This window comes from Lathamus discolor, chromosome 6, assembly GCF_037157495.1.
Source record: "Lathamus discolor isolate bLatDis1 chromosome 6, bLatDis1.hap1, whole genome shotgun sequence".
Taxonomy (NCBI): Eukaryota; Metazoa; Chordata; class Aves; order Psittaciformes; family Psittacidae; genus Lathamus; species Lathamus discolor.
In genome coordinates this window covers 84,844,710-84,860,315 of record NC_088889.1, presented here as the reverse complement: position 1 = coordinate 84,860,315, position 15,606 = coordinate 84,844,710, and the positions used below count along the sequence as shown (strand labels likewise).

The 15,606-nt window shown below is 39.7% G+C and overlaps 1 protein-coding gene and 1 long non-coding RNA gene across 2 annotated transcripts in view; one reads left to right on the top strand and one right to left on the bottom strand.

The window, feature by feature from the left end:
* The first annotated feature begins 1,744 nt into the window (after nucleotides 1–1,744).
* BAIAP2L1 (BAR/IMD domain containing adaptor protein 2 like 1) overlaps nucleotides 1,745–15,606 on the top strand; it is a 39,271-nt gene continuing 25,409 nt past the window's right edge. Inside the window, exons 1-3 of the mRNA XM_065684391.1 lie at nucleotides 1,745–2,048; nucleotides 11,118–11,193; nucleotides 14,764–14,850. Coding sequence (XP_065540463.1) covers nucleotides 1,998–2,048; nucleotides 11,118–11,193; nucleotides 14,764–14,850 — 214 coding nt within the window. The 5' untranslated portion in view covers nucleotides 1,745–1,997. The remainder of the gene's footprint in view (nucleotides 2,049–11,117; nucleotides 11,194–14,763; nucleotides 14,851–15,606) is intronic.
* On the bottom strand, nucleotides 6,010–10,410 carry LOC136016747 (uncharacterized). Its single transcript, XR_010613682.1, has 2 exons — nucleotides 8,455–10,410; nucleotides 6,010–7,418 (listed from the first exon to the last, which is right to left on the bottom strand). It is a non-coding gene; the product is annotated as an uncharacterized LOC136016747 (long non-coding RNA).

Sequence of the window (15,606 nt, the reverse complement as noted above, 5' to 3'; positions counted from 1 at the left end):
AAAAGGCTTTTAGAAAAGTATTTTTTGAAATATTAAGCATCCCCACATTAAGCATCATAATATTTTTAAACAATTCTACCTACATTAATTATCCACATTGTTTCTTTCTGGTATGTGTATTTCATTACTACTTACATTGCCATTACTACAACTGAGCTGAATCATGCCAACTGGAAACAAACACTCTGAATCCGAGGTGAGCTGCAAGCGCTCCACATCGTTCAGAGGAAATACAACAAATGCTTTGCCCCTAACAGGAATAATAAACTCCCTGCTATACAATACACTCCCAGCTCCTTTAGCAGGAGCTGGGGAAGGAAAAATCCTTTTCTACCTTCCTTTGAGTACCTGCTCCCACAAATTTGAATGCCTGTTATTGGGGAACATCCTTTTCCTACACTGGTATATGGTAAAACAAAAGCAGTAGTACCCAGAAACAGTGTTTTCAGACTCTTCAGACAAAAAGAGTTGGGAATAAACAGTGCAGTTCTTCATCCCATTCTCAGGCAAGCAGCCATATCACATTCAAGAGGACTGTTTACATAAGCAAACACTGTTTAGTGGGAACATATATTGTAGACTTAGGCCCAAAATAATTCACTAGGTGTATAGAATAACATTATAAATTGGATTATTACAGAAAGGTAATTAATTCCATAAATACCAGAACTCTGTAAAGACTTTACCTGGGAGTATGAAGCCTCAAAAACCTGCCTCTCTGCCCAACATTTTACTTGTATTCAAGATAATGCTCCAACTACACACTTTTCCCAGAAGGTAAATTGTAGTTCTAAAGGCATAAACAGCTCCATGTGCTTGAATGAAAACATTTTTACAGCTATTAAGACTCAGTAACAACCTCCTCCCACACCAGAGTCCAACATCTACGGTACTGTTCCAAGTCCAGTGTTTGTTGTCTGCCTGCCACTACTCTATTGCTGCAATAAAGTGTGGGAATCAGAGGGAGAGATAGTAACCAAGAGAAGGCTGTCCAACGTGTAAGGATGTTGATTATGCCTCATGCACTCAATACCTCGCACTGCGTCTGTTTTAAAATATCCAAGATTATGGAATTCCCACGAAGTCCTTCAAGATAGCGTTGGTATTACATTATCAGAAAGCTATTCCAACTAGCATACTTTAAATTAATCTCACAATCTCTGGACAATCTATGATCCACAAAAATTTATAGCCTATCCCAGCTTTCCTCACCCTGCTCCCCCCATGAAGGCCTCATGAGTCATTTCACACAGTAAAGATGACTGGGGCACTGTTTTATTGGTGTATATTTAAAAGAAATCTTAAACTGAAGCATATAGCGTGAAGCTGGGGTGGTGCACTGGACCAGGACTCAGGGAAAAGGCACTTTAGCCCTTGTCTGAGAGTCCCTGAGGAAACCCCCTCCCTCTCCTTCACGTGGTGCTACTGTGGAAGGAAGAACAGGAACCACCCCAGCCTCACTAGCGCCACTAGGACTACACTAATTAACCCTAACAAGATTAATCAATTAATTCGTATAGAATCCTCACTTAATTGCTATGAGGAAGAATTTACCTCCCACTTCGTTGGGTACCCGCAGCACTGCTGCCTCCTGAAGAGGCTTCCACGGGGCCCCGGCTGCGCTTCGCCTCCGGGGCTCTCCGCGGGCCCACGGCCACCGGGACGGGAGAGGGGAAGGAGGTGGCACCGCAGACGAAGCAGGCGGCGGCGGCGGCAGCACCTCAGGTAGAGGCGGTACGAAGCCGACCGCCCCTCCCGCTGAGGCGAGCCGAGGTGAGGCGATCCCGGCCCCGCCCGCCCAGCCAGTCCTGCCGCGTCAGGCGGCCGCGGCCCCGCAGGCCCCGCCCCGGCGGCCCTGCCCGGCTGGTTCCACAAGTTTTTGACAGTTTCTTAGCGGCGGAGGAAGGAGCTAGGTCTGGTGCGGCCGCCCTGGGCTGGGGCCGAAGCGCTCTCCGGAGGACGAAGCTCTTCCCACCGGCAGCCTCCCCGCAGTCACCATGTCCCGGGACCCCGAGGAGGTGAACAAGTTGACGGAGAGTACCTACAAAGTGAGTACGGGCCGGGGAGGGGCTGCCTGCCGCTGCCTTGGCCGGGGACACGGCGGCCACCTTTGCCCCCGCTGGCCGGCTGCGGTGTCGGCTGAGGCGGGGGCCGGCGGGAGGGTGCAGCGCAGCCTCGGCTCCTCACGCAGGAGCGGAGCGAACTTCTTTCTTTCCTTTCCCTGTGAGCGCTCTCTCCCGCCCCAGTGTGTCAAAGGAGGCTCGGTGCTCGCTCGTAAATATCCCGGAGGGGCCCGGGGCGCAGGCAGAGGGAGACTCGGCCCCCCTCGCCCCGTTTGGTCCTGCCCGCGGCCGCAGAGCCAAGAGAGACAGCTCCGGACAAGGCGGGCTTTCAGGCTGGATTCTCTCTCTCTAGCAGGCTCAGCTCTCCAGCGAGTCATAGTGCCCGCAGTGTGTTTTGATGATAAAGTGGTTTGGAGATCTTGGTGCTTGTGGTCCTCTGCTTGAACCGTTTCTTCGTGCGGGCCAGAGCCTAAAAAACAGCTTAGCGCTGACTTCAGTTGCTTGCCTGGGTCCCGAGCTGGTAATCAGATTTCTGAAGGTACGCCGTAGCACTGCCACACAGCACCGGTGCGTGAGGGTAGTCCAGTTTATGTCAGCGAACACGTAAGCTTTACAAAATGCCTCGCTATTTGTAGGGTTAAAAATATTTTGCATATGGGCAGTAGCTGCTTATTAAACTTTTTATCTCTATAAACTCAGCCCTTCCAAAACACACCAATTCTAATCGGGCAAAGTTCCCTTAAGAACCATCCGTTTGGCAAAGTAGCAATGGCAGTGTTGGATCTGTAATCTTCATTCTGTACTGTGTGTTGTACTAGAGAAAGCACTTAAATTTGCAAATGGCATTTAATCGTGCAAATGAACTTACAGCTGCAGTGCATTCACAGGTTTGAGCCCAAAGGAAAGCTTTCTGGGGGATTGTTCTATTTTACAATTAAGTCTTACTGGTTTACTAATGAATGTTTTCACATTTCTGAAGATGTTGTCATTTAAAGGTCCCTGAAAGCATTTACTGGAGTATTTTCCTGTTAGTTTTGTTGTTCTTTGACACCCTTAAGGTAACTTTACTCCTTCAAGTAGTCCAGTTATATTGGTGTCATGTATTTGCTAGTTACTTTCTTTGGATTTAAATATCAAATTCATGCAAAACTACTGGAAAAAAAGAAAGAGATTACTTGCCTATAAATTTTGTCCTCTGTATTTGATGCAGGTCATCTTAAACGGTCTGGTGATCTGTGGTATCAGTTACATTCATGGCAAGGCCATAAGCAAATACAAACTCATCTTTCTCAGAACAGCAGCCTGTGAATACAAGCTCATAGGAGAGAAATGTGCAAAGTTGACTCTTCAGGGCTGTGCCAACAAAGGAATGTCCTACTCTGTCTATTGACTTCCAGAATGTAGCTAAAACAGCTTTACAGAGGAGAGAAGAGAAAATCTCCTGTGTGATGTAACAGGTATAATATAAAATAGGCTTTAAAGGATGACAGACCTCTAAATAAACAAAACCTTCCTGTTTTTTCAGTACTTATTTCCTGAGAAAGTTTACCCTTTTGTTGTTTTTTTTTTTGGTTTTAACTAATTCAAGCAGATATGTAAAACTGAAATTACCAGCAAAAAACCAGTTATCCAAAGTTAATGTTGACAGTGTGATGAAATGTCTTCCATGTGGGTATTTTGAGCGATCTGGTGCATTGCATCACATAGCTCATACTCACAGGCCTGGAAACCCTCCTGCCCTGCCCTCATTAAAAGTTGAAACTTTATCCAGATAAGGTATAAAGGCTGCTTCATGCAGAGAATGGATTCTCGGTCTACTTTAAAGCAGTTATTTCTGTATCGAAGTTGAAATCTTGAAAATAGCCCTTCACTTCTTAAGGGCAGGGAGCACTACTCTGTGTATTTGGCATTTGCAGTGACTAATCACAGCTCCTTCATCTAAAACAAACGAACACCTCTTTGTGCTGTGCTTTAGCTGCAAGGTGAGTGTGCTCTCCTTTGCTTAATAATGCACATGGAACTTCTGCTCTTACTGTTTGCCATCCTAGCAATCCAGCACTTAAAACACCATGCTGGTAATGATAAAATCGGGAGCAGTGTTTGTGTTTCTCCTGCCAGTAAGAAGGGCTTGGTATGGGGAAACCAATGTGGTGTAGCGATGGCATCTGTGTGCTGCAGGACCAAACACAAGCTTCTGACTTCTCAAAAAAAACAATTAAAAAAAATATTTCGGTGACCTGGAAAAATAATAGAGAATGAAATTGAATGCCATGCTAGTCTGCTTTCCTTTTTTACTTTCTTACAGTGTTAATCCATTGGATTTATTCAATACATAGTAACCCATGTTATGCAAAGCTTCAAAATGTACTTACAGAAGTCATCGGGCAGCTAAGTAATGACCTTGTGTTTTTACCTTGTTCATCCTTTTCATTGGCAACAACATCAGAAAGTGAATACCTCAACACTTTATTATTATTTTTTTATAGTTAACCTGACTAAATAAACAACATAATCCACAAATATATGTGTGTGCACACAAAAATCAAGGCTGAAATTTACTCTTTATGTAATATCTGAAGAATCACTTTAATGCATGATAGGAATGGCACGTGCAAAATGAAGCCGAAGGGTGTGGAGGCCTATGACTAAAGAGGGCCACAGCCTCCCTTTTACCAAGGAACTGCTGAGGGGTTCGCTGGTATGACACTGCCCTGCCCTTGAACTCACTGCAGCCATGTGGTGTGCCCTGGAGGGAGGTTGTATGACCCCCTCATACAATTGGTAACCCCAGGAAAGATGTTACATGTTGGTGTGTCATTGCAGCTCATACAGCTCTTTTTGTCTGCTGTATGTGGGGGAAAACTATTTGGCATCCAACTGTGATACACATAGTGCAGGGGAAAGGGGACAAAACAGGAAAGTACTGAGTTACAGACCTGTCATTCTGTCTCTGCGGTCAAAGGGCTGGGCAGGCAGCTCCCTTATTGCTCCGGTGGTTTGAGGTTTCCGGAGCACTTGATAATAGCGTGATAGCTGTAATTCACTGGTGTTGGTAATCTTGGATTTTAAAGATTTATTTAACTCAGGTAAATCTTACCCTTTTGACAATTTTGATTGTCAACCAAAGTGTAATTAGAAAAAAAACCGGGGTGCATCAAAACAACCTTTATTCGGTGGAATGCAGTGTTCTCCTGAGGGGTACGTGTGATTATTTTGGTAGGCTGTATTGTTTTATCATGAAAATATATCTGATAAATTCATTTTAAAGTCCCAAATTCCATGTCCCAAATCCATGTCCCTGTGTTTTTAAAAAGACTTGAAATGAGATTAAACTACCAGACTTATTTACCAAAATTAAAATTCACTTGTGGTCCTAGCACCTGCTGCAGTAAGACTGTTATTTTGCATCACTGAAATTTAAACCTGACCTTGGGGAAGTGGAGCCTTTGGGAGTTCATGTGTGTATAAAGTCCAGTTCTATCTTAGTGCAAATTATCTCTTGACCTTAGAGTTATTCCTATTTAGACTCTATCCTGGGCTGCGTGTTCATAACCTGAAAAAGTTTGTATTTGAAATGCACTGATGGATGATTAATTGCTGTATTAAGCAAGAAATGTTCTGTCAAGGTGACTAATAATTAGTCATAAGAATCAGTCTTTTTGAATAAACACTGGCATCCTGATCTTTTTTTTTTTTTTCATTCTGTTAAACCTGTTCTAAAACAATATTAAGCTAACTTACAGCTGATATAGCTTAACATGAGGTGTGTTGAGAGCTTAATCGCACCCTTCTGAAAACTGTATTGTGGATTTCAAAAGCTAAAGGAGGAAATGAAATGCAATGATGTATAAAACGCTCCAAGTACAGTACAGCGCAATATGATTTACCTTCTGTATGGCTCTTCAGATCTTCTCAAGTGGGTCTTCAGACATAGACACTGAAGACATTTTCCAAAAACTTAATTTTACTGTTTTCCAAGTTGAGGGATAACAAATTATTAGTAGCTATACAAAAGTTAGCTATAAATATATAAATTGATGATAATATGAGTAATGTTAGACATCAAGATCTACTTTTTCGGTGCCAGTTCTATAGTTTCAGATTTCCACCCAAATACATTGTTATCCACTCTTGCAAAAGTGCCTGCAGGATGTAAACTTGAAGCTACAGGGAGTCTATGCATTGTTTAGTTGTACTCATACCTGCTGAGCTATTGTTCTGTGAGGTGTGTCTTTAAGTAAAAAGCAAAGCTGAGCATTTACAGGAAGGGGCTTTTACAATGGATGTCATTTGTTTTGAAGATTAATGTTGTTTATATCACTATCAGGAACTGCTGAAGATATAATACCTACACACAAGTGGAAATACAAGGCTTCAGTCAGCTCCTTTCTACCATGCTGGTTAACTCACATTGGCTTCATGAGGTGAAAGGCATATAGCAACTGTTATACCGGAATATATTGGGATTTAATGACTCAAATGACCAGAGCAGGTTTATCTTATGAGTTTTCTTGGAAGGTCACTTTTGCCAACTCTGAAATTCTCTACATAAAAAGATGTTTCCTGTTGCCTGTTTTGAAAGTGTTTCCCTTTATTTCCATTCATCCTGAATAATAGAAAGCTGTAGGAGCTGATCATGTGCCTCCTCTTCTCTTCTGGTAAATTATTCTGTTCATGCGAGGTAGTGTGTCACTAGAATATAGGACACTTCATTGACAATTAGGAAGCCGAGTGTGTGTCCCTCACTGAACAGACAAATGATGTCTTGTGAACCATTGTCTCTCCTAGGTTTGTGTTTTTTTTTTGCTTTGTGATGTCTATTTGGATTAAGATAAAAGTTTTATTCCCATGTCCTTGTACAGCGTGGCACATAACAAGACGGTGATATTTTATGAGACTTTTGATAATTTTATATTAGTGGTTGTCTTGATCAGAAGTTCTTTGTTCCTCTGTCTCTGCTTTTTTTGAGATCTGGCTGGAGTGTCTGACTTGCAGTTTTGCACTGGTGTTCAGTCCCACTCATTTTCATTACCTTTTCCTTAGACTGCAAGTAAGAGAAGCTATACTGTAAGATATCATATGAAAAAATAGCTGTACAGATGGATTTGAGTGGCTCTTTTCCCCTATAACTTCTGAAGCTGAACAAATATCACAATCACTTTAATTGATTCGGAATGTCTTGGCAATTATAAAATTTATACCTAGTCCTGAAGAGAGTGTTGCCAGTGACAGTTTTCCTTTTGAAAATGTGCTCTAGATACATGTTCCTGGGCAGTACTTCAAAGGCAGCAGCAATGGTTAACTATATAAAAAGAGCACTAGAAGCACAGCCAGGTTTTTCTTTGCTTTGAGAATCTAGAAAGAAAAAACATATATTATGCTTCTCTATATTGCTGAAGAGAGGAAAATCATCTAAGAATTATTTCATTACACCATCTTGGAGACCCAGCAGGGGTGGGAGTGGGGCAGCTAAGTCTATCAACACAAACTCTTAGTAGGAAAGTAGATGAGCCTTGCACAGTGCTGCGAGGATGAGCTAACCATACACTGCATTAAACCAGGCAAATTCCAAAGGGGAATTTCCATTGCAAAGGTTTTTACTGCTTCTCGGGCGTTCACTGGTGCAGACGCTTCTGCTAACAATCAACCACTGTGGCAGTAATAAAGGCTGAAAACCTTCCAGAGGCTGCTTGGTCTGATGGAGAAAAGATCCGTTAGTTGTGTGCCTTTCAGCTACCAAAGGCAGTGGCCTATAAATTGTTTCTTCAACTTCTGCGCAGTTTTATGTATATGTTGAGCAGATGTGATGACTGGAGCTCTTCATCAGAGTTTGGTGTGTTTCAGTGGACCTGTTGTGTTTCCACAGTGTGATCTATAGCTGCTATACATGAATGCTCAGTAAGTATCAAATCAGCTAGTGAAAGTAAGGAGCTATGTGATCTGGCTTCAGAGAGGGAAGTTTTTTGAAGGCATTTTTGTTGGGTTTTGTTCACTTCCTCGTAAATTAAAACAACTAATGATGGAGATGCAATCCCTGCATTCTGTTTGAAATCTGAATTAGATGGCAAGTAAACTGGAATGTTAACCCCTGAATCCTTAAGACAGTCATTCCAAAATCAGTATTTTGAGACCAATAATTGCCATGTTACCATTAGAATTTTTGGGTAGGAAGCAGGTTTTTAGTCTAAGTCCTTGTTGTGAGGAGCAGGGTAAGTAGGGACAGGAGCTGTCTTTCAAGACAATTATTTTCAGTGTCACCAGGCAATTCAAGGTGACATTGGGATTCTTACCTGCCATGGATACACATGGCTTCTACATCATATACACATTTCTCCCCCTCCATATCCTTGGAACACAGGACTCTATATTCTAACACAATACCCTCATTCACCTTTTTTTCTTTTTTTCTTGATTCACTGGCTCCATGTATGCCAAGAGACATCATCTTTAGTACGCTGCTGGGAAGGAATGGCAAGAAGTTGGAGTAGGAAGAAACACCCCTTGGAACAAAAGCCTCACAGTCGCACTGTCTCAGCTGCAGGGAGAGCAAAAGAGGCACAGCAGCAACATTTACAGTAGTAAATTAAAGAGTTGTGGCAGGAGGAGGGATGTTCCCAGACACCAGAGCTTGAAATTCCATACTGTTGTTAGAATAGCCTTTGGCATTGTTGGCCCAACCTGAAACACACTTTCCCAAATGATTTCTGGATGTGGTTTGTGAGTTAACACAAATCAACGGCCTGGGGACACTAGGTAGTTTGTTTGCAGTGATCGTGTTTGGGTAGGTAAGAGTTTAATGGTAAGACCAGAAATAAATCCCAGTTGCATTTAATTTGTACAAATAAAGAGAGTGGGGCTAGGTATTCTCTTTCTGTGTCTGCTTTTGATGTCATATATATTACACCACCATCAGAACCTAACAGAGTTTTTTGGGGGGGTTTAATAGCTATATTATTTTTACTCAATATGACTGCTAAAGTAGAGTTGGTGAAATCTGGAGCTAATTCTTTTCTTTTTAAATTGACTGGAGTTCAGGTATAGCACTATATTTGAATAATAATAATAAAGTTCTGTCTGAATGACCTTGTCTGAAAATAAGACAAATGTGATGATGATATTTCTGTTCTTTCTGGATCCATGTACATACTAAATAGAAATATTTTCATTCTGTTAGTAGTATAACAGACAAAAACTGGAGACTATTTCACTTGTCTGTGCTTTGTATTTCTTGTAAACAGAAAGCATCTGTTTTGAATTCCTGGAACTTGAAAGTTCTGCTGTGTGAACAGTATCTAGAAACATGTGAGTTGTGTCATAAAAATACTGTCATAAAAATACTGTCATAAAATAGAGTAGCAGAATGGTGTCTTCAGGTATCTCATGACGATAAAATTTTACAGCGTAATGTCACAGGTATAGTTTTGTTAGGAAGATCCTGGAAAAGCAAGGTCTAGAAGCTGCAAAAACATTGAAGTTTTTCCTCTGTGGAAATATAGAGCTTCTGTGAAAAATAAATGTAATTAATACAGAATACTAGTTACCAAATTGTTCCTGAGACTCAGTAGTTGCTGTTAAGTGAAACTGTAGTTTGTATGGAAGAGAGAAAAGAAAGGTTTAGAACATTGCAGTTACTTGACTATTAAATGACCAGGCACACATGGCAAATTCTAGAATATTTGTTCAAGGTAGTTATTTACATACATGCAAAAGGAGGTTTTGTTAAACAAACGTGCTGCGTCTTCAGATAGCAATTCTACCTGAAGAAACCAAGAAACCACCAAGTAAGTGAAGCTCAGAGGGCTCTCCTTCAAACTTACTTAGCGTCGTTCAGAAGTTAATTGCAACATCCAGTACCTTGGAATACCGCTATTTATGCTACATGTGTTTGAAACATCTTGAACAGCGTGATTCCAAGGATTGAATAACTACTGCATTTATATCAGCATGTCAGCTTTTCTCTTTTTCAGTGCTAATAACAAGATAAAAGTAATTCTGGAATATTGATCTGGGGGAGAGTTTCTGTCTCTGACCAGAAGGAAGAAAACTGAACCTTTCCTATGAGTAGGGACAACTCAGACTTTGTGAGTGGTTTTCTTTTTTGAGTGAGCAAAAGCTGCTGCTTCTCTTCATCACCCCCCCCGACTCTGGGCAAGTTCAAATTTGAATTCATGTGTCGTGACTTAACTTATTTTCTACTTTTTGCAAAGATTTGAAATGTTTCTATTTAATGGTGTAGCTATTTTCTTGCACTGTGAAACTGCCAGTCACAATTGCTACCACTTCATCAGTTCACAGAATTTGCTAGGTATGAGGGTAGGCATGCTTGGAGCTGCTGGATTTCAGATTCTGGCTGTTTCAGCCAATAATTGTATTTAACAGCCAAAGCAGCTGCAGTGGACTTTTTTTCTCCTTCTATTTAAATAAGGTCATAATTTTCTTGCTAAAAGGACCACAGCTTTGCACAAGGAAATGCAGCATTTTCAAACAAACAAAAAACCCCAACTGATTTCCCTTAATGCTCTCTGTAACTTAGAAAACATAAATAAAGTACTTGTCTCCCCTCATCAGTTACCTGGTGAATTTCATTTCTTTTTTTTCCTTTTCCCAGCATTATAGGTTTTTTTCAGCTCAGAGCAGGGGCACAAAAAGAACTCAAATCAAGGTTCTTGTTACTGTCTGACTTCATAAAACAGTTAGTGGGTAGAAGTTTTTCTCTCACTGTTATTTCACCATCACCTACCACAAGAGAAGGATCTGTGCAAGCTTTGATCACATACTTGACATCTCTTTGTATTATAAACAGCCAGATTCTTTTTACCCTAGTGGAAAGTTTACCTTTTCTTTTTCCCCTGTTGATCTTAACTGCTCTTCTCCCTTCCATCCTTTGCTCTCCTCTTCTTCCCAAGTCTTCTATTTTTCACCCATCCACAGACCTTTCAGATGTATGCTGTACATACGAAACCTAAAACAGACCTAAGTGACACTGAGATAAATACTTCCATCCACTGTTGAACTGCCTTGGTTATAACACAAATCTTCTTTTCTATTCCCTAGAATGTTATGGAACAGTTCAATCCAGGACTGAGGAATTTAATAAATCTGGGAAAGAACTATGAAAAAGCTGTTAATGGTAAGTCTTCTAGGTGCTAACTTTAAAATTATATTTATTTCATTTAAATATGCATATTGGATATGAGGGTTGCGTATAAGCTTAATTTCTAAGTTGAACTTTGGATGTGTTTAATTAGGAAACCCCCCCAAAAAGCACAAATACACATGTACCCGCTCTACATAGGGCTTTTTAACCATCCTGCAGCAGTTGGATCCCAAACACTTAAGCACAGACCTACTGCAAAATAAACTGGACATCAAGTGTAAATAACACACATCAGAATAATAATATAAAAGGGGAAAAAAAACCCAAATTATGTAAATTAGTAGTTTTCTTTTTTTTCTCTGGAAATACCTTTCACAGCTATTTCACATTCTGAGAGCTCTTTCTGCTCTCCTATACACATCACTACCTAAGAAATCCTGTGAACAGAACAACTTGAATGAGTAAGAGTTGCAGGAGTGGGTTAATTTTTTTTTTTCCTTGTCCATACTAAATCTGATTGTATCTTTTTAATTGAGTCAAAATCAGAATGAATAAATTTGAATCCAAGGACCCAGACTCTCAAGCTTCTTGTAACATGGATGTTTACTTCTATTACTGACTTCACAGAAGTTGTTCCCTTAAGAATGGGTTTCAAGGACTGGGCCCTGGATTCCCAAAGCTCATATTGTAGGACCTGTTAGAGCTTGCTCCATTTCACCTCTGCAGACCTGTTGAACTGCTTGATACCATATTAAAGTGATGTAAAATCTTTCTAATTTTGCACCATTCAAGTCTGTGGCATACCTTTTCCCTATGTGTAATCTAGTACTCTGAGGAATGTGATACAGCAGAAGTAGTGCATAGCCAAATAGACATTGAAATCTCTCTTCATGCAAATTTTAGACCAGGCTTGAGAACAAGATGAAACTAAAACCTGATGAAGATGAAAATAGGGAAATGCTGACTTACATGCAGTAATGCCTAACCTGATGGATTAACATTGTGGTTACCTAATACCTAACCTTAGGGATTATACGTAGTACTAGAAGTTACAAGTATTTCCATGATTGACTGAAAAATGTTTATACCAGTTTCTGAGGGTTCTGCTTTTCACATACTTTACTGTTGATACGTTACATTGTGCTGCTTCTCTTTTAATTCAGCTTGTCATCCATAAGTCACAACATAACTGCACAGCAGCACTGGAGAAGCTGATGGAAATTGTGGTGTAGCAAGTTTGTCTTTTAAGACTGGCTGATAAAGCATATCTAGCATGAACGCTTATTCACTTATTTCAAGTGAATAAATGTTTACAATGTTGCAACAACTGTTGAGAAACAACATTAAAGTCATCTTTGGACTCATAAATTGTTAATCTTTTCTCCATCAGTTCTGAGTGGTATAAATAGGTCTATAACAAGGAGTAAATACTCTGTTGCTAAACAAATACTATGCGGATTTCCAAACAAGTCAGAGTAGGCTGACAACATTACAAGACCTTCTTATAGATTTATAATGTATTTTTATACATCTTGAACATAAACGGTCAAAACTTCTTTTCTGCCGAAATTGTTTGCTAGCCATAGAGCTGGTGAAGAAACTATCCAAGTGGAGTTCTTGATTTAGCTTGATTAGCACAGGAGAAATCATACATTCTTGTTCCTGGTTTAGTGCTGTATTGAGACAAAAGATTGACTTAGGGCTACCTTCAGAAAACGTTAGGTAGAAGAGCTGGAATGGCATAAAATCTTTGCATATGGGTGGCATACTGCTCATTCTGTCAGTGGCACCAGTACTATTTTTCTGTTGAGAAAGTTTGAATATAGAGCACCTGCGAGACACAGCTTAGAAATTACTCTTGACTAATTCAATAAAGCCTGAAAAACAATCATTGTTTCATCTGGAAGACTTTCATGTTTCTCAGTGAATATAGTCAGTAACCAAAGTTGTCACCTTTGCTAGTAAAAATCACAAAACACAAACCTAAAATACTCTAGTTGGCAATTGCCAAGTATGTGCCTCTCAGAAAAAAAGTATTCTAAAGTCAGCAGTGAGAGTCTCCTTGGCTTCTACTTTAGGTTGAAAAGGTACTTGCTAGTTTGTCTTTGCTACTTCTTTGTGCAGATCAGCTCTAAATACTGTGCAGATGCAAGGGGACAACTGTAGATCTACATATATAAAATGTTTCTCACTACTGGCCTCCTTGCAGTTTGAGTGCTGATGTTTCCCTGTTCATTCTAGCACAACTGGCTTTGCTGCTAAAATAGCTATAACCAGGAAATGATTAACTGAGAATAACTGAAACCTTAGTGATACATAAGAAGAGCTTATTAGTTCCTGTAAAACTGGAATTGTTAAACCCCAACTATAAAGCATAAAAGGGGGAACTGTCCTGGAGGGATAAAAAGAGGAGCATCCAACAGTTAACTAGGGTCTGTCCTTTTGGTTGGGAATGTTAAACTGTCAGATTTCTACTTAAACTATATATATACCTGTTGCCTGAGGTTGATATTGCATAAAGTACTTGGAATACTGATTTTCTCTGCCATCCAGAGTTCAGTAATGAAAACAAAAGTAGGCACTTTCCTGGACTGTCAAAATAACTCTGCAGAAACTGTATGTATCAGTGCTAGTTTTTCATGTCTGTCCAAGAAACCAGAGATCTTCCACCATTTTAGCTTATTACGTTACTGAACAATGTAATTTATAATGACTTTAGGTATTAATGGTACATTGAAAATTGAGAAAAGAATACCAAATGGATTATGTCCATAACCTGAACATCACCTTTCAGAGACTTAGTTTTTGAAGTTTTAACTTTTAAGACCTAAAATTTCTGGAAAGTGGAAAAGTTAGTGCCTATATATAGACTCCTCTTATTGCAATTTATTGTTCTGACAAGAACTTGTAATTGATGACAGATGATGACTGTATAGTGTTATCCAAAATGGTACTTTTTAGGAGTGACTTTATCCAGCCTTTCACATTTCACCATTATTTTAAATCTGTCACACCTAGCAACTGCATTCCGTCATAGCTTTTTTGAAGCAAGTTCCTCTTTCATCTAACTTAAACAGTAAATGATGGTTTGCTTTTGAAGGGCTCCCTGTCTCCTTCTGGCAACTGTAGGTCCCTTGTCTCATGGACACTAGCCATTTCTCAGATATGTGACTTGGCTGCTCAGTACAGGGCAGAGAACTTGGCATTTCTAGGATGTTTGGGACTGCATTTCTGGTTTTTCCAGCAGTTTTATCTGTACCAAGGAACTTTGTTATATCCTGACCAATGGCTTATGGCTAAACCTACCCACTGGGTGCTCAGTTCTTCTGGATATGAGTGAAAGTTGGAACTAAATAACAGGTGGAAACTTCATTCATGTAGTCTGGTCTTCTGTCTTTGTCACCTGGTTTCACAAATTAGCATGTAGCTCAGCCACTCATGGACCTTTTTGTGGTAGCAGAATTTCCTTATTGCTATATACCCCTCTCTTACTATGTGCCCTGGATTACAAGATTTTGTAGGAGCATAAAGTAAGGATTATGGAAAATATTTTGACTTTGACTTTTAACACTCTTTTGTGGTTTTTTTCCCTCCACCCCCAAGCTATGGTAGTGGCTGGAAGAGCGTATTATGATAGCCTTGCAAAGATTGGGGATATATCAGCTGATTCTCCAGTTTCTAAAGAATTAGGTAAGTGAAATTGCATTTTTTTAAAATCACTTTAAAGTGTTTAAAATATAACCATTACTTTTGTTTTCCTGTTGGTACTTCACAGCACTGATGTGAAGTAGAGAAGGGTCAGAAACAATGTCTCTCTCTTATGTGACACATAGATGGAAGGGATTAGGTTCCTCAGTTATATTATTTCTCAAGACACTTATGTTGTGACAAAAATGACTTTTTTTTTTTCTCTACATTTGTGCCTATGTATTTAAAAGCATCTATTTTTGAAGTTCACATAATTTTATAATAAATGAATACATATGGGAAAATGTGTAGTTTGATTTGTAGTATAAAGATGAATGTTAAAATACTTCAGCAACAGAATACTGGTATGAGGAGTCCTACTGTATGACAGCAGTTCCAAACTAAAACAATTTTCTGGATGAGTTTAGTTCTACTTCACTGGTTTTCATCAAATATATCACTGAAAGTTCTCAGATGCATTATATTTATTTTCTAGTTGAGCTGTTGAAAGAGAAACTGTAAAGTCAAAGATGTACATTTACAGTAATGTAAAATTAATCCAAGTTCTCTACTTTCCTGAAAACAACTTCTGGATTTTTGGAAGATGGTCATTAGCGCTTCATGTTGTACTCCTCTGGCTAGTGTTGATATGATACTGCTCAATCTAGGAAGGTGAAATTGTCATCAAAGTATAATGTTTCTGACAAAAGATTCTCTAACATCACTACAAAAAAAAGAAGCAAGAACTATGCTGTAATG